General features: G+C 43.6%; 1 protein-coding gene and 1 long non-coding RNA gene across 2 annotated transcripts in view; one reads left to right on the top strand and one right to left on the bottom strand.

Moving 5' to 3' along the window:
• LOC111749837 (uncharacterized) overlaps nucleotides 1-20,663 on the top strand; it is a 133,825-nt gene extending 113,162 nt beyond the window's left edge. Inside the window, exon 3 of the long non-coding RNA XR_002785021.2 lies at nucleotides 16,805-20,663. This is a non-coding gene — a long non-coding RNA (uncharacterized LOC111749837). The remainder of the gene's footprint in view (nucleotides 1-16,804) is intronic.
• Nucleotides 7,280-25,965, bottom strand: TNFSF15 (TNF superfamily member 15). The gene is made up of 4 exons (XM_003407784.4): nucleotides 25,251-25,965; nucleotides 12,682-12,724; nucleotides 11,377-11,424; nucleotides 7,280-8,714 (listed from the first exon to the last, which is right to left on the bottom strand). Exons 1-4 carry the CDS (start codon nucleotides 25,446-25,448, stop codon nucleotides 8,260-8,262), a joined length of 744 nt encoding a protein of 247 aa, XP_003407832.2. The 5' UTR covers nucleotides 25,449-25,965; the 3' UTR covers nucleotides 7,280-8,259.
• Nucleotides 25,966-26,165: the final 200 nt, after the last annotated feature.

Raw genomic sequence — 26,165 nt, 5'->3', positions numbered from 1 at the left:
CCAGATGCATAGCTCTCTGGCTGTGTGGCTTGGGACAAGTCACTGTGCATCACTGAGCCTCAGAATTCTTATCTACAAAATTGCATTGATAATAGTACCTACTCCCCAGGGCTGCTGTGATGATAAAAGGCTGCCCTGGGTGGGTGGTGACATTGCAGAAGACCCTGGGGCCAGTGGAGAAGGGACCCAAATGATTCTGTGGTCTGTGGCTGGGGCTGGACCAAAGGCTGGGTATGATCAGAGGCTGGGCTTCCCAGCTTGGGTAAGGTTGAGATGACAGGATAGTGGTGATATCACTGTTCCTATTACAGGTACCAGGAATGGGGCATCCAGAGTAGTACCTGGCATTCAAGAAGGGAGAGCATTCTTAGGTCCCTGTCGAGATCAGAGTGGTTGTTCAATTAAGGTTTATTGCATTGAATGGAAGGCTCAGCTATCCTTTAAGATTTGTGTGTCCATTGCTAGAAATTCCAACCTCTATGGGAGGTGATATGGTTTACTGACTTGGAGTCAGAAAATCGGGATTTGATTGAGGATTAAATGAGATGACGCAGGTAAAGTGCTCAGAATTTTAAGTGTCTAACAAGCTCTGGTTATTTACTGCTAACAATAAACTCCGAGAGTTGGGCACTTTTATCCTGCCTGGTTTCAAATCTTGGCTTTCCTGAGTAACCTTGGGCAAGTGGACTTGTTCTCTTAGGCTTCATTTCCCTCATCTGTAAAACGGAATGATAATACCAACATCACCACAGTACGAAATAAAATGAAGTATATGAAGAGTTGAGCTCAGTGCCTGACATAGGTAAGAACACAAGAAATGCCAGCTGTAATTACTGCTGTTAAGGCCCCTGACCATGCCAGCATTAGCTTTCAAGGGTGGTGTCTCCTGGTTCTGTGAAATGGAGAGCAGGTGCTAAGTCCTGCTGAGAGCCAGAGGGGCCTGGTGGCAGAGGGGGAATGACAAGTGATGTTAATAAAAGGACAAATATTGTATGATTCCACTTATATGAAACACCTAGAATAGGCAAGTCTATAGAGATCAAAGTTTATTAGTGGTTACCAGGGGAGGGGAAAGGAGGACTCAATGCTTAGGGGACACTGAACTTCTATTAAGGGTCATGGAATAATTTGGGAACAGATAAAGGGGTTGGTTGAACAGCACGATGAACATAAGTTAACATCACTAAACTGTACATGTGAAAAATGTTGAAGAGGCGAATGTTCAGTTAAGCATATATTTACCACACACACAGAAAATGGTGTTAAATGAAAAGTAGACACAAACCTGGAGTTCACATCTCAGTTCCAGTTACCTGTGAAAAGTCCCATGTGCCAGCTGGAGAGCTTTCAAGGACATGGGGAGTTTTGCTTTCTCCTTCGTTTGAATCTTGGAGAAACCCTCTTCTCTCTCCCCACATACTTGAAAAAGGGAAGCTCATTTGAAACTCAAGTACTACAAACCTGAAATTATTGGCTGTTTCTAAACTGCACATGGCAGTGACTTTAACTCAGTTTATCACCTCTACTCCTGTTTCTCAGGGGAGAAAACTGAGACACATAGAAGTGAAATGGTTTGTTCGAGACCTCATGATTTGCCAGCTAGCAGACCTGGAACACAGGTCTGATGACTTCTGATCCACTGCATCTTCTACAATTCTACCCTGGGATCTTATTATTAGTATGTGTGAACAAATAGATAGTAGTCAAAATATCTAACAACTAGATGCGCACGAGCACCAGCCAATCAGAATCGGGCTGACTGAATGTTAGATGGACTCTGATTGGACATTGGATGTCCCTTATGGACACTGGATGTCCCTTATGGACAACGGGACAAACATTCTGAGAAACAATTGGCTAGCCTTGTGTCCTTGCTCTGAAGCTCCTAGGGATGAAGAATCTTTTTGGGAATTGATTGAAAAAGCTGTCTTTGGTGACCTAGATCACACTATTAAATTAATATTTTTCATCCAGAGAATTGGCACTATGGCTTTTGCAGATTTTTTTGTCTTTGAGTAAATTTAGAGCAGATAGTTTATTCCTCAAACAAGTGTAATAAATGTTTTGTTCTTATCACTCCAGGAGTGGTTACAAGCTAAATGTAGAATTGGATTTCTGAAGGATAGTGATAAATCTTTAGGCTCCCCATTGGAAGAGAAATTTTTGAGACTGATGTTTTGGAGGAAAGCCATACTCCCTTCCCTTAGTCCAACTCTGGTTCTACCTACAAATGGAAACAAATGAAATTTCTGATGTTCGACCATTTTTTGACCAACAGAAATGGCAATATGATATGGTCTAAGCTGCTCTTGACTGATGACCAACAGTGAACCCAGCTACTGCCCTGGAAAAAGGAAAGAGGTGGTGGGGGAATGAACCCTTTTGATTCCTGCTGATTGCTGCTTGCATGACAGGCAGCGGGCGGGGTGACATGTCAGAGACGGAGCTGGGTCCAAATTCTGGCTCTATCAAGAATTCACATGGCTCTCTCTGGCTTCTCTCTCTCTCTTTTTCCTTTTCAGCGTTGTTGGATGTGAGATTAAGCAATTTAACTACAGTAAATTTTCTCCTTCCCTCCCTTCCCCTTATCTGTCCAGAGTGGCACGATCTGTAGTATTTCACAGTCAATTTGTTATAAGATTTACTACAGTCTGTGAAAATCAGTTGCACTTTTCATTCAAGTATAGGGAGAGCTAGATGCATTCTTAAAATCCCAGGAGGTTACCCACAGGCCTTACTCTAGAAATAAAAATGAACGAGCAAACAAATTAACAAAAGAATCAACCTCATTGTTGAGATTCCGTGGCCTTCAATGCCAGTTTATTAAGTTACATTTATTAAATACATTAACACATACAATATTTCATTCACAGAGATTAGAATTTATATAGCAGTGCCCAAAGATGGGGTACATACCAGTCAAGTACATATCCAACAACATACAATATGCATTTTACCTTGGAGTTGTGACGTTTTAACATAAAACATAAAACCAATGAAAGCACATAGGGTTTATCACTAAAACCACATAAACGCCTACATTTGTTCTATCTTATACCCCTAACACAAAAGAGGGGAAGTTACATCTTTTAATGGTTTTAAGAATAAAATTATTTGATTAAGTTCAGCTGTGGCACAGTGATTACGCACTCGGCTGCTAGCCAAAAGGTCAGTGATTGGAACCCATCAGTGGCTCTTTGGGGGAAAGATGTGTCAGTCTGCTTTTGTAAAGATTTACAGCCTTGGAAACCCTTTGGGGCAGTTCTACTCTGTCCTGTAGGGTTGCTATGAGTCAGAATCAACTTGTTGGCAATTGGTTTAGTTTTTTTTTGGTAAGTTCAGGTACTTTATATGCTTAACGTTGTGTGTTTCCTTCCTCCTGAATGTACGTACTAGGATAGCAGGGCTTGTTATATTCTCTCTTGAATCTCTAGAATATAGGTAAATGCTTTCATGTAACAGTTGTTCAAAAAGGAACTGATTAGTGGATGAAGTTGAAAGAGCACTGAGCTTGGTGTTAAAAACCCATAATCTATGGCCGTCGAGTCGAATCCGACTCATAGCAACCCTATAGGACAGGGTAGAGCTTGGTGTTAGGAGATATGAATTCTAGTCCCAACACTACTGTAGCTACTGTCTGGTACTGGGCCAGCTATGTCACCTCTCTGAGGCAGGGTTTTTCATCCTTCAAATGATGTAACTTGGAGTAGACAAGCTCTGAAGATGCTGCCAACTCTAAAATTCCATGACATTTTTTATTGGTCAAGATCTCAGAGTCGCTTCGTGTTGGATACTCTTTGAACAAGTGGGAAATAAAAGCCAATTCTAGGTTGGAAGCCACTGAACACTTGACCAAGCCTACCAGGTTCTTAATGATAAGTAGAGCACATGGAAGTCAATTAAAAAATGGCCACATCATCACAGTTTTGAGAAAGACCTCAGAAATCCTTTGGCCCAACTTTTCCACTTCGTCTCAATGAAGGAATAGCTTCTACAAAACCCCTGAGATAGGTTCTTTGCTTGAATATCTCCAGGGACTGGGAAATCACTGCCTGGTGAGATTCTTTTGGACAGAGAGTTCCTTTGGGTTTCAAGCCAGAAATGGTGGCCCTGTAACAGCTAATCATTAGCCCTAGCTCTTTCCTCCGAGGACACATGGAAGAAGTCTCCTACCCCTTCTTAGTTGTCCTATACTGAGTATCAGCCCGGATATCTCTCACGTTCTCCTTCAAGTTCTCCTCTATTCATTTAAATAAATACTATTTGCTAAGTGTAGAGGGTAATTGAATGTGCCCAGGAATATGATTCAGGAAGACAACATCCTAGCTCTGAATCTGCCATTAACTCATTGTTTGGCTCTGGGCAAGTAACTTCTCCTGTCTGGCCTGGTATGGCCTTCTTAAAAAATGGGGTAATGAAAGGGGAGGGGGCAGAAAACGTATCTCAGAGCTTGGGAGGTTGTAGATATGGTTATTAGAGGGGGCAGGGCATGCATTTGGCTGTTCTGACTCATACCCTCCCACCACTGGAACAGGGGTCAACGACCTACCCATTCTCCCCAGGCCCAGCTGCCAATGTGATGCAATAGCTGTTAATATCCAGGATGATGAGGTATACTTTAAAAAAAAATCTGTTAAAAAATGACAAAACATTTCCAGGACTCTGGACTGGAGGAAACCAAGGAACTTTGAGGCAAGAGACTTCTGCATGCGTTTTGCCAAGGTGCAGAATATAAACAGTCCCATCCTGAGGACTTAATCCCCAATGTCACAATCATGGAAACGCGACTGGGAAAGAACTTGGAAAACACCTTGCAAGCGAATATTGGCAGTGTACGTGCTTCATGCACAGTGATCTAGATGGACTTTTATAATCCAAAGGGATTAATGACGAACTCAGAGGTGGAATTTCCTCTGGGTGACGTAGCTTAGACTGAAATGGGGCCAAGGGCTCTGGCAAGCCCTGTTAGTGAACTGAGACAGACACTTTTCTGGATGTGAAGAGTGTGCCTTTCCCCATCCTACTGTACCTCAGTTAAAAAGAATTACAAATGTTAGTAGCATGAACAATTCTGTTCTGTTAAGTAGATCTAAACCCTGCTAGGTCAAAAATGCTAGTGACCCCGTGCACTTTGATCATGATACCTGTATTTGCTGAGGCAGGCAGCTTTTCCAAGTATCTTTATGAAATCTCTGAGTCAGCCATAAAGTACAAATATTTTCAAGAGTGTTGATGACCAAAATGTGGTCCAGCAACTATTAACTTCTCTCAACATACAACTTAAATAATGGATTCTACCCTAGAAAATGGTGTCTTTATTTTTTCCCCTTTTATCTGCGAAAAATTGTCTTTGAGTAGCTATTTAAAAAACCACTTACAGGAACCACAAATCATTTTGTTAATGAGCACCCTTCCAAGAATGGCACCCATTTTCCTAGTGAGAAAACATCCATGTGCCCAAAGTTAGCTAATTAATTAGCTAATACAACTAAAATAAATAAAAGGATCTGCAGACCGTGGAGGTGCTGGGCAGTGAGAATGAGCACATCCAAGACAAAAATAATTTATTTCTGTATCCCCAAGGCCAGTAGGTACTCAGTAACTACTTGTGGAATTGATTTGAATTCAGCCTTTTGAGACATATTTATCTAGTATTTCTCCCCCCTGCCAAATAACGGTTTTCCACAGTATGCTCCTTCTCCCTCCCCCAAATCCTTGAATGCATCCTGTTAACCCTTTTTAGTGGACAGGTTCTTAAAAAGCGTTCTTCCACCTTGGTTTTAAAAATAGTGCTCTAATTTTTGTCAAGGAGATAATGCCTTGGAAACGGAAGTTCTGACTTGAGTCTTATTAGAAATGTCTGGCCGTGCCTTTCTGAGCATTGTGGAGAATTAAAAAAAAAATAACAGTGAATACTTGAGCTAAAACATGTTCTTAAATAAACTATGACTCGAGCAAAATAAATATGGCAAGGAGTTTCTCAAAGCCTCAAGACTCTTAGGATGTTAAGAAATTCCTATTACTTAGATAAACTTCCAAATCCACCAGCTCCCCTATGGAACAGGGGGCAAGTCTGAAAGCCCTTGGAACAAGGGTTCTTTTAGTGGAGAAGAAGACAACAGCCCAGTCCAGCCTCTTACTGTGCAAATCCTTTCCTGCACCCAAGGTCAGGTCTACATAGGTTGTGCCCAGTGTAGACAGAGAGAACATTTTATTTTTTTAAATGAGGTGTTAGCTGTGATCATGGAGACAAACTACAGTCACTGATAAAATATTCCTGGTCTTTTAATAAATATTGTCCTAGGAGTTGGTTAAGCAAATGCTCTCTTACTTAGCTAGTTTTATAGTTACTGAGAAATTTTTCTTTTCTGCTTTAAGTAAAGGGTAATTCCTCTGTCTGCGATAACCTTTCCCTGTGGCCATCTGGTGTCCGCCCACCTTTTTCAGGGCTCACTCAAGCTTCACTTCCTCTATGAAGACTCTTCCGAACCTCAGGTGGAGGTGACCCCACCCTTCCTCTGTTACCACTGTGCCCTGGGCTGACTGTTTAAAGAAGCTGAATTGAGAAAGAGGCCTGGTTTAAGTTAGCCTAGAGAGCTTAGGAATATGCTTAAAGCCTTAACCTCTAGAAGAAGCCAGAAATTAATTTTTATTTAATTATAAATCAACAAATATTGATTGAGTCCTGCTACGCCAGTCACTGCACTGAGGAGCCATGTCATGCAACTCTCTGCCTCTATAGTCTCTTAGCAACAAGGTTAGGAGTGACTTCAGGGCCAAGTTTGCTCCCAGACCCACCTCTGAGTTCTCCTATGATAATGAATATTTATAACAGAGGCCAAAGTTCTGGAGCTTACTCCCTACATCACAATGAAATGCTCATAGATTTTGTGGACTGCTTGAAGCTAACACATTTTGTTCCATGATACTTGCAAGAACTTTGGGAAGCAAACTGCTGGATGCCATGATTCCTGCTTTATAAACAAGTCAGCAGAGGCTAAGAGAACAGAAATGCCTGTCCCACCCTCAGTGCTGGAAAATCGTACCAACTAGAGAATATAAACTCATTGAAACACATGAGGGACCTTCTCAATGTCCAGCATCTCCTCCAGGGAAGAGCCTTTGTCTAGGTTGATTAGCTAACCCCATATTTAAATTCTTTTGAATATTTCACGGGAAAAATAACCACAACACTCTGCATATAAAGCTGCAAATCAAATCTCAAAGCAGATCTAAGTTCACATTTTCCAGATTTGGTGATTGACTCCCACCCGCCCCCCCAGAGAATAAGTTCGTGGTCTCCTAGCATCAATCAAGTTTGTTTTATAACTGTGTCATTAGCTAGAAACCTGTCTTCAAGTTTTCTGAGTGACCTAATCAGCTAGACATCTTACATAAGCAAGAGAACTCCAGAAAGCTTATGTAACAGTATCAGATGATATTTTCTTAGGATTTGGAGTTAATCCTGGGAGTATGTTGAGTGATATTTGACCAGGAAGCATCTAGACATATTCATATGGGTTTGGAGTAGAGTCCTTCTTGCTCTTCGTAGTATCTACTGCAGTTCCCAGAATATACCAGATGCTCAAGAAAACTGTGCTGGATAAATGCTATTGTTGTATTTTCAATATGCATGTAGAACTCATACTTGCTTATTTTGATACCTGTGTCCATAAGAAAAGGAAGGGTAGCTTTTCCCACATGCCATATATGGCATGAAAACCAATTCCATTTTTGAGAAGGTTCCTGAGCGATACCAGCTCTCTCTTCACTTTTTAAACAAGGCATGAATGTATATGCTTGGGGAAACTGATTAAGGATTCCACTTCTGAAGGGTTTACTTTGTTCTCTAGGGCTTTGGACTTTGTTTAAGGTTCCTCAACTGAAGCAAATGCTTCAGGATCCAATTGGACAAATGGCCCAATGAGAACAAATGCATAGTAGGAAGTCATGGAAATGTTCCTCTTCAGATCTTGACCTAAATAGATATACATCCATCCACTGATCAGTGTTTTAGTGTTTAGAAACTTGCCACTCCTCCAAGCCACCATGACAATGTGTCTGCTCTCTTCTGCCCTTCTCCAACTAGCATTCTTATTAATAAGCCATGTAAAGTGTTAGCTTCTGGGTCCTAAATTTCATAGCTAAACCACTGCCTCTGTGGAATACCCCCATTGGCCCCAAGAAAACTCCTACATATGAACAAAGAAAAGGAACTAGGAGGCAAGGGACCTTCACACAATGACATCTGTACTGCCCCTATAGCAAGAAGGCTCCAAAAAAGGTTTTATCTTCTTTTGTGTAATCCACCAAGGAGATGTCACTGACGTTCACCACCAGTTTATCCCCCTCTTGCAAGGAGAACACAGCCCCCAGGTAGATGGGTTGGAACCAGTTGCTGCCTATTTCACACACTGACTTGGTCCCCGTTAGTAGTTTTGTTGGCTCAGGGTAGCTGTCTGTTACCTTGGTGACGATCACGATGATGGAGTCTGGCTTGCTTGATGGTCTCCCTAGGCTGATTTCACCACACTCGGATGTGGTCCCTCGGAATGTGACTTGTGAGTAAACAAAATAGTCTCCTGCCTCGGGGATAACCAGGAATTTATTTGTGTAGTTCATCCGGTTCTTGGTGAAGGCCAAGCCAAGCTCGTGCTCCCAGTGCAGAGTTGGGAACTGATTTTTCAAGTTCTGTGTGGGAGTTTGTCTTACAACTGCAAAGACAAGAGAGAGGTTTAACTTGTTCATGTTGGAACCTGTAGACATTGCTATAAAGAGTCTCCTATCACTTTTAGAGAAGAGTAAAGTGGCTGAAGAAAACCAACAGCTAGGTGCCTTGAGGAAGAAAGAGTGCAGGATATGTGAGTGAGCATACCGTTTTGTTCAAGGACAGCAGCATCTTGAGCTGGGTGACCTTGGAGAAATTACTTTGCCTCTCTGAACCTGAGTTTTCTTATTTCTCATTAAAAAAAAAAAAAGAATAATACCTATGGAAAGGATTAAAAGATATGGTGTATGTAAAACATCTAGCTATTATGAATTGCCTCTAAACTATATTCACTTTTATAACCTTTTTGTTTTTAATGTGCTGTGCTACAAAGAGAGGATATTTCAGAGACAGAGTGAGTTAAGTATTCCCTATCATTCTATTTCAATGCCATAGTCCAAAGCATAGGAAATGCAGGAGGTGATTAATAAAGAGCCAACATGGAGGATGTATACTAGAACCAGAGATCTAGAATATTTTAGAAATGGTTCTCATACAGAGACAAGGCCAAAATAGAAGCCAATAGTTGCCTGTGGAGTGAAAGTGACTTGGGTTTGGGGCCACTTGGGCCCAGTTCCCATCCTGGCTCTGTAACACTCTAGCTTACTGATCAACTGTGTAGGTTCCTTCTCTTGTCTGAGCCTCAGCTTTCTCTCTGTGAACTGGGGATAAAGCTCTAACATGACATTTTTGTCACAATGGCTGGATACAATTATGTTCAATAAATAATTATTTCTCCTCCAAAGCAAACCATCAGCTTTCATTTTAAAGTATTAAAAAATAAGTCTATTTCAATTTATATATTTTATATTTTCTTATGTTCGCAATATTCACAAGTACACATTATACAGAACCTATAAATGAATGCTTTTATGAAGTATGTCTATAGCAGAACAGGAAAAATGAATAGAATCAAATCATTGATTCAAATCATTGATTTCCAGTAAGATATTCTGCAATAAAATGAATATTTCTCAGAAGTCAAAACGTATTTTAATTTCCTGCAACTGCTTTTGAAATCTATTAACAATTACCGTTATTTACTGACAGCCACAGTTTTGGGATAGGTTATGTTTAAAGAGACCATTTAGCAATCTTCATACCAGGTAGGTGACCAGAAACGTGGTTCTTAGATCTTTCTAAAGCTTTGTTCCCTTTGCTGGCTGGACCTAGGGTTTCTTTTGCAAGGGACACATGTCCAGAATGTGTGTGGTCTCCTCTGACCCCAGGAATAAAAGACCCCTGAAGAGCTCTAATGCTGTTTTACAACATCTGTCAAAGGCACTTCTATTACTCACTCCTGCAAGTCTCTACTCTTCTTTGTGGATGATACAGTGGATTAAAAAAAGAAATTCCTCTCAGATGATGCACAAGCATAATTCAATCTTTAGACCAGGAGTAGTTTTGTGAAGTTGTTATGTAATTAGCTCTGTCGACAAAGCACGTGGGGGTTTGAGTAGGAAGTATGCTCTAATGGAGACAGTGCAGTTATGATAGTCAAGCCTGGATCTCAACTCTTGTACTTCCTAGTCATGTGACTTGGGAACAAGGGAATTTCGTTGCCTGAACCTCAGTTTTCCCGTCTGTGGATGAGAATGACTAATCTCTGTTTTACTAGGCTGTTACATGATTAAATGAGGTAATTGATGTGAAGTGTTTACTACGGTACCTGGCACATATTGGAAGCTCAGGAAAAGCTAGGTCCCCTCCATTTCAACACCCACCATTTAACACAAGATGGCATCTCCACACTCAGAATTATTTATTTAGTGAAAAATAAGTCCTCAGAATTATTTTAGGATTTGCTTTCTCACCCTGTTTCAATCCCTCCCATTCTTATAGGCAAGTGGTGACTGACGAAGACTCTCAGCATCTCCCTGATTTTCACTTAAGACACATCTCAAATAGTTCCCTTTTTGTCAAACATTAAGGCACACATCTTGAGCCATAAGGCTGTCCCTCTGTGAGCTGCAAATGTCCTTATAGATTGGGAGAATATGCTTGGTTTTAACTCTCTGGTTTTTCAAAAAAATTTTTTTCTTTAACATATCTTTTTGCACTGTGGTGCTTTTTCCTCCAGAGTCCCAAAGGCCTGTGAAACTCCAGGAATTTCCACACTAGACTTGGGAAGCTGGACAACTAATGATATTATGAGATTCCTCTTAAACTTCTTCACATAAGTAAAAACTTTGTGGAAATACCTTCTTGAGTGTAAACGTCCAAGAACTTCATCTTGAATAGGGCATAGATGGAACTCACACATTGGCAGCTCAGGGCATCTTTCACCTGTGCCTAGGTTCAGAATTACTTCAAGCTCTGAGTCTGAGGAAAGCCATTTCTGAATGATTGAGTGTGTGAGTAAAAGAGAGAGATTGGAGAGAAAGGAAGAGGGCTGATAGGATCTGAGAGAAAACACCCAAGAGACGTGAGACTTTGGGCTGCTCGCAGGGAGGAAGACGTTTGAAAGCCCTCGATTAAGAGGAGGAGTCTGTTACCAAGCGGTGGTGTTTCCAGTTTGAAGCCACTAGAATAAGTTTTGGCAAATTCTCTGAATGAAATCTTGGGACTACAACCCATGGTCTTCTGGAAAACACATCAAAGATAGTTACCTGTCAGGTGTGCCCTTGGCTTAGCTCCATCAGCTCTGGGAGGTGTGTCTGTAATGAAAGGAGAAACATGCTTTGTATCGGTCAAAGGGTGACTTGCATGAAGACAGCCCTTTGGGAGCTGCATGGAGCCTGTGATGGGAGAGAAACACTCCTCTCCTTCAGTTGTGTGGTTCCATTCCTTGGGGGTTTTTGGATTGGACTGTGGTGCCTGCAAACACCCCTGGGGACAGAGGGAGGCTCAGGAGCTAGAGTCTTGAATGCAAATGAATCTTGGCCACATGACTTTGGGCAAGTTATCTATGTGTCTGAGACTCTGTTTTCTCATCTCTGAGATGGGCACAGCAATCCTGACCATGGATGGAGAGTGCTCAGCATGATTCCGGGCACATGGTCAGTGCTCAACAAATTATGGCTTGCCTTTCCTTTTCTCTTTTAGCCATCTGCTCCTGCTGGTCCTGTGGGGACTAATTAGCCTTGTGTCTTCTTCTTGGTACATTTAACTATGTCCACTGGTGCATATGGATGGCTTAACAGAGCTGGGAAGGGGAATGGGTGGGAACCAGTCTGTAGCTATGTGATGTTGGCAGGTCCCTTTCCCTTTCTGGGCCTCTGTTTCCCCATTATTATTCTAGAAGACCTTAGAATTTCCTTTTGGTTCTCAAAAATGATTTTTATTGGATAAGCACATTCTAACTGGAATGATGATGTTGATGATGATTATTCCGATAAAAAGCAAAAATTCGTTGAGTACATTTAACCTGCCAGGCACTGTTCTAAACCCTTTATAGGAATTAACTCCTTCAGTTCACACCTGGTGGCACAGTGGTTAAGAGCTCAGCTGCTAACCAAAAGGTCAGCAGTTTGAATCCCCCAGCTGCTCCTTCAAAACTGTATGAGGCAGTTCTATTATATCCTATAGGGTTGCTATGAGTTGGAATAGACTCGATGGCAATGGGTTTTTTTTTGTTTTTAGTCCTATTGGAGAGGTAATTTTAAATCCATTTTTATAGGTGAGGAAAATGAGGCACAGATAGATGAATTTTTTTTTTGCCCAAGGTCACACTGCAAGTAAATTTGAGAGCTGGAGTTGGAGCTCAGTTTGTCAGTCCCACACACCATGTACTTGACCATGGAGCCTTTTGCCTTCTCGGTGCCTGGGGAGAAGCTTCACTTCTCCTCTGGGTTGGCGTCCCTTGGCTTAGCAACTTGGTAATTTCAGACCCACCTTTGAACCTCCTGCATACCAGAACTACTAGAAATGCCCTTGTTGCCCACAAGAAAGGCATTAAAGACGAATACACTTACAAGCTCGCTGATGTGATGGTCCAAACTCTTGTCCCTCTGGAGCCTGTTGGGAAAGACAGATACGGTTCAGGCCATCCGTGTCATCCCAGCCCCAATACCCACACAGCTCACAGCATAATTAAGATGCTGCTGCTGCCCAGCCTGGGTGCCCTGAGATGAGAGAAATGGCGATGCAGATATTTTGTTTGATGAGAATCTTTCACCCACGCTTTCTTCTTTCCTCATCCAGTAACATCTATGACCTTTCTCTCGCTTATGCTTGTCTCTGAAACTTAACTTTAAAATTCTGTCCTCTGAACTTTTCTTGTTCTTTTCTAGGCATCCTGTCATTACTTCTATTATTTGAACAGGTAATGACACTTGCTTTGTTTTCTTTTGAAAATTGAAACTATTTTAAAAAAATGATACCAAAACAAAACAAAACAAAAACCCAAAACCCCCCCAAAACCAAAGAGATAATGGCCATGTTCTCCTGATCAGCCTTAACAAGTCTTCCTTATTTCCACGTGATACGTGAAGACTTTATTACTGCCAATCCTAGCTCGTGAGCCACGTCAGATGCCACGTGTGGAAATGCAACTATGTTGGAGACCGAAAGACCTGAACTTGAATCTTGGTTCCATCCTTTATTAACTATATGATCTTCAGCCAGTTACTTTTCCTCTCTGAGCTTTAGTGTTCTTGTTTGTAAAGTGGGAAAAATAACATCCCTTACCGTAAATGACTCCCAGGCTTAAGTTGACAGTCAAATCATAAAGCATATGGATCAGTGCAAAGAACGCATGAATAATGGAACCACCAACTCACGTGCCTGAATAAAAAGCTCAAAAGCAAAACTCAGTTCTTAGTTTAGGAATAAAGTCACCATTTTAAATTTTACAATGCTTCCAAAAAGCCTTCTCTGATGTAACTTTGAATCAACTCAGAGTCTTCTGATCTGCTCATTGTAACTAGAACAGCCCCCGCTAACAAATCCACCCTTATGTCATCATCATCACTTGATTAGTTCTGTCTTAAAACACTTGTGCCTGTGTGTGTGAGAGAGAGAGAGAGTGAGTATTTGTGAATGGGGAATAGTGTCTGTGTGAGTATAAATGAATTAAAACTCAGTGGGAGAGAGTGCGAATTGGTGTGTTTTTGCATCTGTGTATCTACATGTGTCTGTGGTGTGGTGTGGTGTGGTTTGCAGGGATGTCTCTCCATATGCATGTGTGGTCATGTGGGTGTGACTGTGTCATTGCTGAGTCTAGTGAGTAGGAGAGAGCTGGTCTGTGAGTAATAGCGATCTTGTGAGAGCCTAGACCTCCAGGCTCTTTGTACTCTCAAACCACACTACCTAACCTCTACTGAAAAGCTGCCTGAGGGCAGAAATCTTGTCTTTAAACTATTAATTGACTTCATTGTCTCTCCAGCTCCTTTCCGTTTCCTAGTTCTCTTCATGGCACCATTACTACTTCCCCTCAGTTACCAGATGTGAAATCTGTGTCCTTCTCCTTCCACACACCCAAGGGTTGTCATTTCTATTTCTGTGCTTTTTTCTCATTGTGCTTCCATTCCAGGCCTCAGCATTCTCTTGGATTCTTCCAAGAGCCTCCCAGCAGGTCTTCCCGCCTCTGGTTTCTCCCTTTCTTGGATCCATTTCTTAGCCTGCCTCCAGAGGATTTTGTTAAAGCATTACTCTATAAAGACAACTCTGCCTCAAAACCTTCAGTGGCCCCCCCCATGGCCTTCTAGACACAGACCCAAATACTTATCTTGGCATTTAGGTCCCAGTTTACCATTCTAGTCTTGTTACCTATTATTTATAGTCGCCTCCAAGTCCCCTGTGATTCAGCCATAAGAGACAAACACAATGACTGATTCAAGGGATCTAAAAAATGAAGTAAGTGTAGCCACTGTTCATTGAATAGGTACCGACACCATGCTAAGCCCTTCACATGCATCATCCCCTTCTGCTTTGCAAGAACCCTTTGAGGAGGATGCTATTCATGTCCTCATATTGAAAATCAAGCTAAGAGAGGTTAAACAACTTGCCCAGGGTCTCACACATGGAAAGTGGAGGAGCAGGATTTTAACCCAGGCGAGTTGGCTTCAGAATCCCAAGCTCTAAACCATCACACCCTACAGCTTCTTGATAAGCTCCTCATCTGGACAAGTTCCATGCACTGTGACAGTGGGGGCAAGCACAGAATGCAGAGGACCTGGATTCACCTAGGGGTAAATCAGGGGAAATTACCCCTAACAGTTCTTACAGATGTTACCTAGGTAATAAAAGGGGTAATGACCATTCCAGACAAGGCCATCAATTTATGCAAGAGTAACGAAGCTCAACAGAGCATGGGGGCAGTTAGGAAATGGCAAGGATTTCTGCTGACGATGAATACACTATGTACATCTTAGCTGAGGAACATGAGTACAATGGTCTTTGGAAACCTAAACCCAATTAATGTGGCTTTGATGGGTCTCTGGGGTGAAGAAGCAGCCCAGAAATGAGCTTACTCTGTATCTTGTTTCCTTATTTGCTATTGACAGAGCTGATGAAGGAACTAGCCCTTTGGCAAGGCAGAAAACTGAAGGTGGGATTCTCAAAGAGAACTGGGGAGAGCTTGACAGCATTCTCTTATGTAGGAAAGTGTACTTACCCTGGTTGGTTTTCTCCTGCTTCAATTAGCTCTCTGTTTAGAGGCCTCTTGAACATTCTGCTTATCTTTGGCTAAGTAGACACTCAGCTAAGTGTTTGAGGGGTTCTTTTTTTTTTCTTGACTCACAGACCCCATTGTAATTAGCATGTATCTGGGATGTGAAAACATTTTCCTTATCTGTTCAGTTGAATTTCTGTAAGTTGCGTATACATTTTATTTTCACATATGAATGGATATGTATAGATCTGAGTGGTCCAGAATGTCATAAACACCGGGAGACTATGACAGCACTAGCTGGCAAGTGTGGAAGACCTCAACATTCCAAGAGTTCACAAGAAGAGCATCAGTTGGGGCTCCCTCTTCAAGAACAACATGTATAGCTCTACACCGCTGCTCTGTTAGTAAAGACTCTGTCCCTTGTGGAAGGAGATTGTTGTGGCGACTGGAAGAGGGGATGAGTGAGGGTATTTGAGAGGAGGAAATAGTAGCTTATTTGGGAAAAGTTTGTGCATTTGAGCTAGCTCAATGCCTGCGCTCAAGATGGTTGGTGGTAACACCAGAACAGTAAAATACCTTACTGTTCTTTAATTATTGACTTATCTCCACCATTTTTGGCTTACTCTGAGGTACCAAGGAGACTATGGCTCCTTGAGGGGTGCCAGTCACTGTAACATCAGCACCCAAATTGAATAGACGTGGGGCCCAAAAGCACCTCAGAAAAATGGGATTTATTTCTCCTTAAATACCTTCTGAAGCCACTGGCTGAGAACCAGGGTTCAATTTTATTCCCCTGAGCATTTATTATTCCCTGAAGTGATATTACTTACTTGTACGTCTATCACTTTTCTCTCTCTAGTAGAACTCAAGCTTCACGCAGGCAGACGCCTGGGCTGCCTGTCCAGCTTACTGCTGTATTCCTGGTGCCTTGGACAGTGCTTGGCATTTCTGTTGGATTACCCAGCTGGCAAACTCCGCAGATGCTCGGGCACCAGAAAGACAGGGGCAGAAAAGAGAGGAGGATGGAGCGAAGTTTGGTCTCAGTGACTTCAGCCAGAGTTTTGCAATTCAAACATTTAGGAGTATTGGTTTAAACTGAAAAAAATTTTAACTACAAAGAGTTGGTTAGCCATAATCCTTCAGTACTGGGACCTCTAAAGTTCATCATTAGGCTCTGCCTGGACCATAGTCACAGACCTAGAAATAACTGTTGAAAGTTAAAAGGCTTGGCCAGGAGACAGCCAGAGATGGCAAATGAGTATGCCCGTCAGCAGACATCTTGGTGGTGTACCTGGTGCCATCAGGATTTATGAGCCCAAGTATAGCAAGTTGGTACTTTTTGACCCTTAGTTCCTGTAAGACAGGGAATTTATACTTACACTTTCATGGAATTTTCTTACTTTTCCTCACTTTTTTTTTTTTTTTTTTGTATATTGACTGGTAATCCCTGACTCAAATAACTATGACCCTTTTTAACCCTACAGGTATTTTTAGAATTACTGAAGTTCCTCAAACTGGGAAGAACGAAGGATGGAGGGAAGGAGGAGACTAATTGAATGTTCACCAGGGACCAGGTACTGTGTTGGGCATTGATGTGTATTTCTCATATAATCCTTCAAGGAGGGGCCAACCTCACCTTTTTGTAGCCCTTTTAAGCCTATAACTGAGGTTTAAAGAGGCCAAGTAACTGTTCAATATCAAAGAATAAATGGAGAGTTGGGAGTCTGAAACTTTAGTCCAAGTACAGACCCTGGCGCATTTCGGGAGCTCCACAAACATTGGCTGAATGCTCAGTGGATGAAGGAGCTGAAGTGATGTGGTCTTTGAGATTCTCTTATCAGCATTTCGCCAGAAAAATCTCTTGAGTGTATTTTAACTAATGACCCAGTTAGCCTTTACGCCCACGTTTTGTAGTCACTCTCTAGTATATTCATAAACAGGAAGAGACATTCATTACTTTTTGTCATAAATGTTGCAATTGCAAAGGCATAAATGTTTTATGACCCATAACATTGCCCCAGCACTTTTAGAAGAAATACACCAATATTTGGCCTCTTCTGTCTTGTGCCTCCCTGTTTGTACTTGCGTAAGGTTAAAATTAAATTACAAATGCTTTATTCTGAGGTCATTTTATTTCATCCTCTTCCAAGTTGCCCTGGACAGGACTTTACATGCAACATTCAGCATGTTACAGAGCAAAGAATGCAGTCTTGTCAGTCTAGCAAATTTGGAAGTTGTAGCTCTGTTATTTCCTTGCTTTCTGACTTTAGCATGTCACCTGACCTCAGTGAGACTCAGTTTCCTTATCAATAAAAGCAAACAAGAATTCTTCCCTCTCAGGACTATTGTGATGGCTAAGAAAGGCCATGCACATAAAATGGGTACCCCGTTCATTTCCCTTCTTTCTTTTGCCTCAATAAGTGCTTATGGTATGTATCCTGGTTCAGCGCATCTTCCCTTAAGTCTTGTGCCTTCAGTTGTAGACTGCAGCCACCTTCCTGTCTCTTTAAGTCAAGTGGTGAAGTTGGATACTTTGGGAGCGTTGGGGGGCTTCTTCCTTTTCCCAATAGACGGATATTCAATTACTTTCTTTAGACCACAGTTTAGGAGACCCTGGGTGGTGCACTCTACTACTAGCTGAAAGGTTGGCAGTCCAAACCCAATCAGAGGCTCCCCAGAGGAAAGGCCTGGTTATCTGCTCCCGAAAGGTCACAGCCTTGAAAACCCCATGGAGCAGTTTCACTCTGCATGCATGGGGCCACCATAAGTTGGAATTGACAAGATGGCATCTACCAACAACAACAGTCTACAGTTTTCTTCTGGACTCCTGCCCTTGCAGAATGCAAATTGGTTGGCTGGAAGATGAGCTCTTGCTGCCACTGTGCTGCGGTGGCACTGGGGTGTGTGGTCTGTCTGAGGACTCAGAACTCGAGCTGCTGTTCAGCGAACGATGTGTGCGTTCACTTTAAGGAGTGACTGAAAGGATTCTGAAATCCCTAGCTACAAGCTGCCAGGATGTTTGAGGTTCGAATTCACAGCTCTCCCTTCTGTAGCACACCTTCACTACATCTGGTTTCTCTGTCCTTTGCCCACAGCCTGACCTTTGTAATGTATGGGGCTTGTCTTGGGCGCTTGCCATGCAGGAGCTCCTTGGGGCTACAGCAGGGGTAATGCCACTGTGGGATCAGCATTTTGCAGTTTACAAAACACTTTTTATCTCAACTACCTGTTTTCTCCAGACAATGCTGAGACAATTGTCATTATTGTCCTCGTTTGAAAGAAGAGGAAATAACTTAGTGAGATAAAAGGGTTTGTCCAAGGTGGAGTGGGTACAGAAATAATGTCTGGTGTATCTACCTTATGACAATAGCTTTCTGAATATCTTGCAGAATTTTCTGCACAGCAATGGAAAGAAAGGGCATTAGCCTCCTTCTTTTCCAGACAGGGAAATCTAAGGCTCAGGGAGGTCTGATACCTTGTCCACTCTGTCATGCTGCACTCCTTCCAGCAAACACTTAGTGAATGTTTTCTGTGTGCCAGGTATAGCTCAGTGCTCTCAGGGGGTGCAGGGGGCTGGCATATATTGAGCACTTACTATGTGCTGGAAACCCTGGTGGCATAGTGGTTAAGAGCTATGGTTGCTAACCGAAAGGTTGGTAGTTTAAATCCACCAGGCACCCCGTGGGAACCCTATGGGGCAGTTCTACTCAGACATATAGGGTCACTATTAGTCAGAATTGACTCGCTGGCAATGGGTTTGGTTTTTTTTTTTAATATGTGCCAGACACATTTCAGAATGTTATTGTGAAATCCTTCTGACCACACTGGGAGGTGAATAATCCGCCTGAGCTTATACCCAGAGGCAGACAAGCATAGTGGCTAGAAGGGACGTATACTGTGAATTTGAATCCCAGCGTCACACTCTGTATAACTTTGTGCAAGTTGCTTAACTTCCCTGAGCCTCAGTTTCATCATCTTTAAAATGGGGATGAAAGTAGTATTCTCCTCATCATTTGATTTTGAAGATTAACTGAGATGATGCCTGTAGGAATGATAGCAGACACAGAAGCCCTGGTGGCACACAGTTAAGAGCTCGGCTGCTAACCAAAAGATCGGCAGTTCAAATCCGCCAGCTGCTCCTTGGTAACCTCATGGGGCAGTTTTACTCTGTCCTATAGGGTCGCTGTGAGTCGGAATGGACCCTGTAGCACCAGGGTATTGCACGTGTGTCATCTGCCAGGCACGTGCTAAGTACCTTTTATGCATGATCTCACTTACTCTTCTTGAAACTGTAAATATGAAGAAGCTTAACACATTGCCTTCCATACCAGAAGTTATTGTAAGGTCACAGCTGTGAAGTGGTGAGGCCATGGCTTTCCCTCCAATCTGTGTAACTCAGCAGCTGGAGCTCACACCACTCAGGGACCCTGTTGTTCTGGGTGGAGACCAGCTAGGTCAGAGGCAGGTGCAGGGCGAAGAGGGCTATAGCAGACAAGGACCAGGAGCCTTGCATGGATTTTCAGGAACAGGGGCGGAAGTGAGATTGGCGTGAAGCAGGAATGAAAGGGGGATGAGAACATGGAGAGAGTGTGTGCTGATGACTCTAGAAACTGGACCTGTAAGGGAAGAACTGTGATGCAACCCTGGGCGGGAACTCCTTCTATGGCATCTCTGACAATTCATTCCATGGTATTGAATGCCCAGTCTGTGCCAGGCTTGGGGCTGAGACTGAGCCTGGTGCCTTTGTTATGCTTGGAACACAGACTGTGCGGTGGAGCGGTGCTGAGGGGAAGACAGGCTTGGCCTCAGGGAATTGTGGTTCACACACTGGTTCACACTGGGGCCTGGGGATTCCTCCTGAAGGCAGTGGAGATCCACTGAAGGCCTCAAAGAAGGCCCGGGCCAAGGTGGAGCTGGGCAGAGAATGGATCAGGGGCTGGGATGGGGTCGGGGGCAAGACTGGGGTGGGGAAGGAGGCACTAAGACAGCTCATAAATAGCAGAGACCAAATAAAACTCTCCAGCATCAAAGCATATTCTCTCTGGCCCAGCGCTGGTAGAGTCCAGAGCAGGTGGAGGCGTTGTCCTCTATGATGTAATTTCCCCAGGCAAGGAAGTACCCTGACCATAACAATAGTAGTAATAGAAGTAATCATAACAACAACAACTACCATTTGTTAACCCTCCACCCCCTGCCAGACACTTTAAACACCTTATTTTTAATTATGCTAATTTCACACATAAAGAAGCTGAAGCCTAGGAAGGATAGGTAACCTGACAAAGTTCACATGGCTAGGCCAGTGTTCAAACTGATTAGAGCTTTTTGCCTATGATTTTTCCAAGATACAACTCTGCATAACATCTTCCAGGTGCCTAAAGGTCCTGAAACAGTCTACCATCTTTATATTTTTCTGTAGGGAGCCGTGGTGGTGCAATGGTTAAGCGCTTGGCTGCTAACCAAAAGGTTGGCAGTTTGAACCCCACCAGCAGCTCCATGGGGGAAAGACCTGGCCATCCGGCTCTGTAAAGATTACACTTAGAAAACCCTATGAAGCAGTTCTGCTGTCACATGTGGTTGCCTATGAGTTGAAAGCGACTTGACGGCATCTAACAACAATAACGACAGCAACGGTAACGTATTTTTTCTGTAAGGCAATACATACATTTGGTACAGGAGGGTGTAGTTTTTAAAATGTCTCCTCCCCTTGTTGCCCAGCCACTGAGTGCCCCTACCTGGACTCTAGCAGAGTTACCAGTTTCTTCTGTGCCCTTCCTGAGTTATTATGGACGGAGTCCTGGTGGCACAAAGGTTAAAGCAATTGACTGCTAACCGAAAGGTCGGCAGTTGGAATCCACCAGCAGCTCCTTAGAAACCCTATGGGGCAGTTCTACCTGTCCTGTAGGGTTGCTATGAGTTGGAATTAACGGCAATGGGTTTTGAGTTATAGGCATTTATAAACATATTCACACATGTGAGTCTATATTATTTTTTTTAAGAAACTGAGGTATACCGTGTCATAGAGGTTGTTCTGCGTTTTGCTTTTTTCACTTAATGATACATCTCTGATTCTTACACTGCTCCTCAGAAAAACATGGGCAGCCCTAACTCCCCCTGGCCCAGGTAGGTCATTCTGAGGATGGAATGGGATTTGGTGTGTGAAGCTCCTCACTGGAAGCCTGGCACAGACGGAGGCTCAGTCATTGGTCCTGGTTGTGGCTGGTCTCGTCCATAAGTATGAGGGATGGCCTTCTTCATCTGGCTCTTAGGATGGCAGTCTGGCACTGAGTAGCAGGCCACCTGGCCTGGGTTTGAATCTTGGCTCTAACACTGACTAGGGGTACAGGCATGGGCAAATCCCTTTAGCCCTCTGAGCCTTATTTTCCCTATCTGTAAGGTAAAGGGCTTTAGTCTGGATGACCTTAAAAGGCTCTGTTACTGCCAACAGCCTGGGACTGTCTGGTCAATTTTTATTGGTAATAGAATGGGGCCTGTGACCTGGATCTTAGACCCAGCTTTCTAGCCATGGGTGCCTTCCTTCCCTCTTCCAGGAGGCCTTTCCTGAGCCACCCTTACCCCAAGGCTGGGCTAAGAGATGATCTGGAATCTCACAGCACCTCTCAGTTGAACTAGCCCATTTCCTTGTCTATATCATGCAGCAGACTTGGAGCTCCCTAAGGCCAAGATCAAGCCTGCAGCTCCGGAGCTGCAGGGTACCTGGCAAACAGTGTCCATCACAGTAGCCATGAGCATGTAGCTCTCCTCATACTCTCAACGTGCAAAAATGCTCCAGCACGTGCCTCACTGATATTGTTGGATCATTGATACTAGTACCTCCTCCTTCTGGAAAGAAATCTGAGACTCCCAGCAATGAAGCCCTGTGCCCTCAGCTGGGTTTCAGACACAGATTTTTTTTTTTTAAGAGCCATAACATGGTACTGTTATGTCCACCCACGCTCTCCTCAGTGACCTGGATTCCTTTCCCTCAATCTCATTTTCCTTCTCCTCTGTGCTGCCTAGTCTCCTTTTGTGCCTCCAGATCCACTTTTCGCCTGCTCTGAACCCTGTGAGGCTGAGTTTTGGCCACTGCTCCTACCTGGCTCCTTTGAGCCCGGCTTCTGGTTGTCTCTGGTCAACGGGGTCAGAGGGTAGGAGGAGGGAGGGGGTGAAGTTTTCCCTTTCACCCCTCCCTACTCCCTCCCAATGACTGCCTTTTTCTACTCAGACCGCAGCTCCTCTGGGGCCAGGCCTTCTCCTTGGCTTCAGTTCTCACCGGGCTCCTCTAACGTTCCTCCCTCCACTTGCCCCTTCAGGACCTTTAAGGGTGGTGACCAGCTTCCTTCCCACCATCACTAGCCTAGGAGCAGTTCATCAGTGCTTGTGGTTCCCTTAACTCTGCCAACATCTCAGCAAAGAAGCTTTCCTTTAAACTCCTTTCAAACCCTCTTCTTTAAACTTTCCTCTTCTTGAAATGCACTTCTTTGAGTGCGCCAGCCAGCTGTTCCTTTCAGGACCCCGATTGCTACATGTGTCCCAGTCTCATTTCCTTTTCACTTTCACTTTTTTCTGATGCACTGACAAGTTACATAGACTGGCGAAACCGCAGCTTTGAAACGTCCCCACGCGTCTATCCTCCAGGAAGAGGGGTCTAGCTACAACATAATGGGCAGCATTATTCATTTCTTGAACACTTACAGCAGGACAGGCATTGAGACAGACTCCGGGGGTGTAGCAGTGAATAAAGAGACTCAGCACGGTTCTTCACGGGGCTTACCATCCAGTGACAACTTGTGTTACAAGCTTGCTCCATGACTGTGGGCAAGCCATTGGTCCTCCCTGGATTGTGCCCTGCACTTGTTGGTCTTCCAGATCTAAAGAGCATTCTCTGGTTTCTGCTGACATAGGGGATCTCATCAATGGGCTTGGGCAAAAGAAGAGTTGCCCCTCAGGACCCAGGAAAGCTCAGGTTCCTGGAGCGCAGAGGTGTATTAACCAGCAACCTCAGTACTGAGGGGCTTACAGTAAGCAAGGTATACAAAAAAAAACCCAAACCCAGTGCCGTCGAGTTGATTCCGACTCATAGAGACCCTATAGGACAGAGTAGAACTGCCCCATAGAGCTTCCAAGGAGCACCTGGCAGATTCGAACTGCCGACCCTTTGGTTAGCAGCCGTAGCACTTAACCACTACCCCACCAGGGCTTCCAAGCAAGGTATGCACGGGGTTAATTGTGCTTACTTACTCATCTGTAGTGCAGTTTCACATGGTTTCATTATGTCTTTGATGTGAAAAACAGGTGAAATTGTGCAGTACAGGTAAGTAAGTAAGCACAATTAAGCCTGTGCGTACCTTGCTTATTGGGTAATCCGTCCTGGCCTGGAGGCCACTCTATGCCTCGTTCAAGAGCAAGTATCTCTTTCTGGCTAAAGACAGAGACAAGGGCTCCAGAGGGCCGAAGGGGTCCTCCAGTTTGGCTGTGTAGGAGCCAGCCCCATGATGGTCAAGGGGTCGCAGCCTGACCTCCTGAGGTCTGCAGTCCTCCTCTAGCACAAACAGCATTTCCGGTTGTCTGGATGTTTCTGCTTTTTGCCAACAGTGGCATGTGGTCATGAGTGCTACTGCCTGAATCACAGCTTATGGGCTGATATACACTAGCCTTGGCTGGCTCATGGCTTCTCTACTTTGAAGTTGGCCAGGGTTGTATGGAAACCAGTTTTCCAGTTAAGCCAATTGGGAAGCTGATTTTCTCCACTGGAGTTTGATATTTTGGCTGAAATTAAATCAGTCACCATCGATTATGTGGTGCATTTTTTAAAAAGGAAATTACTGGAATAGCACTTTCTTTGGACTTGCAGGTACGTTTTTGCTCTTCCTAGTCCAGAATGACGAATTTTCTCCTGGCCACCTATACCCCCTCTGAGTATCATTCTCCCTAGACCCTTTATTCTTATTTTGACTAAGAGCTCTCCATCCCCCACAAAATCTGAGAGATCAACAATCAGGCAAGAGGTTTTTTCTTGAGCTTTAAGAAAAAAAATTTCTATTGGTTATTGGTTAAGTAAATTATAGTGCAGGAACATACGGGAATATGATATAGCCATTTACATCATCACTCAGATGGGGATTTATAGACATAAATAAAATCATAATGTAGTAAGAAAATCCACATCTTTCAGTCAAAGTTTAGACAGGCCTATAAAACAAACAATAATACATGTAGTTCAGCCATGTATGCCAGACTAAATGGGGACACCAATCCAGGGGCAAGGATGAGATGGTAGGAGGGAACAGGAAAACTGAATGAATGGAAATGGGGAACCCAAGGTTGAGAAGGGGAGAGTGTTGACATGTCACAGGGTTGGCAGCCACTGTCACAAAATAATTTGTGTGTTGTTTAATGAGAAACTAATTTGCTCTGTAAACTTTCACCTAAAGCACAATTTTGAAAAAAAAAAATACAGTAAGAGAATTCAAATAATTCCATTTTATTAAAAAAAAAATGGCATTGTTTACCCCAAAATGTTAACAGTGGTCATCTCTAAGGGGTTATGGGTAATGATAATTTTCTCCATCTGTATTTTCTAATTTTTTTAAATAACCATGTGTTACTTACATTAATTTAAAGTTTTTTTTTTTAAGAGAAGAAATGTTCCCAAATTATCAGCATGTTATCATAATTATTTAAAAATATGGGTCTTGAGGTTATTCCCATATAAACATAAAGAGGGACAATTCATTCCCTGGAAAAACTGAGAATAAAAACCAAACTGACCCTGTTCACTCTCGCATTTCCCTGTCCCTCACATCCCCCATTTCCTTGGCATGTAGACAGCAAGGCATGGGGTGGATCAAGAGCTCTGTCCAAAGCTGAAGAACCTGCCGGGCACCCACAGAGGGTCTGCGGATCCACCAGGTGGAGGAGAATCTGCCTTACCTGGAACATGCAGGCCTCTCCCTGGGCCCGGAGCTGGCCCACAAGCAGGTAGGTGGTGAGCCCTGCGAGGATGGGAAGCAGCACCAAGCAACAGGTAAGAGCCCAGAGCACTCGGCCGCTCCTGGCCTGCAGCCCAGTTCTGGCCCTGGGCCTGTGGCTGCCGTCCTCTGGAAGCATTTCCACACTGGCTGTCTCCATGAAACCCAGATCCTCCGCCGTGCTCTTGCTGGCCCTGGAGGCGCCACTGACTTCTCCTCGGCAGAGAGACCCCCCATTAAATAGAAGACCAGTTTCGCACGCATGGGTGAATTAATCATCTTGCCTACTCCTCCCCTTTTCTCTCCCCCTGGACAACACGCTGTGGCCCTGCCTTCCTAGGGAATGCACCGCCTACAACAGAAACCAAGTTTGGTTTAAGGAAAAAAAAAGAAAAGCTTTGCCAAGTGTATTTATATACAGTGTGCTCATGTGCTCCTTCCTTCATTTACAGAAGGAAGTTAGGAAAGTCCCTGGAGGAGGAGATAAAGAATTCAAGTCAGTGGGTTGGACCATTAAAATATACCTGCTTCTTGTGCTGGAGTCCTGCCAGTTGGGCCCTTCTGGGAGCATGCTTCTTCTGGAAGTGAAAGTGAGGGAAGGGGAAGTGTGTGGCTTGCAGCCTGGGAAATGGAAAGCATGTTTGCTTCAGCAATTTGCAAAGTGCTGCCAAGCCCTCGGTCTTTTAGAATCTCAGAGAATGCATTCCCATTTTACAGATGGGAATACTGAAGCTCTGAATAGTGAAGGGACTGGCCCTAGATCACCCAGGAATTAAGATAGAAGAGCTAGGAATATGACCTCTTTCTTCTCAATCCTGGTTTGGGGTTCTTGCCTGTACCATACAACTGCTCTTGCAAAGAAGGTGTAATTCTAGCC

The sequence above is a fragment of the Loxodonta africana genome, chromosome 9 (assembly GCF_030014295.1).
Source record: "Loxodonta africana isolate mLoxAfr1 chromosome 9, mLoxAfr1.hap2, whole genome shotgun sequence".
Taxonomy (NCBI): Eukaryota; Metazoa; Chordata; class Mammalia; order Proboscidea; family Elephantidae; genus Loxodonta; species Loxodonta africana.
Note: the sequence above shows the minus strand (reverse complement) of the source record. Positions and strands in the feature narration are given on the sequence as shown.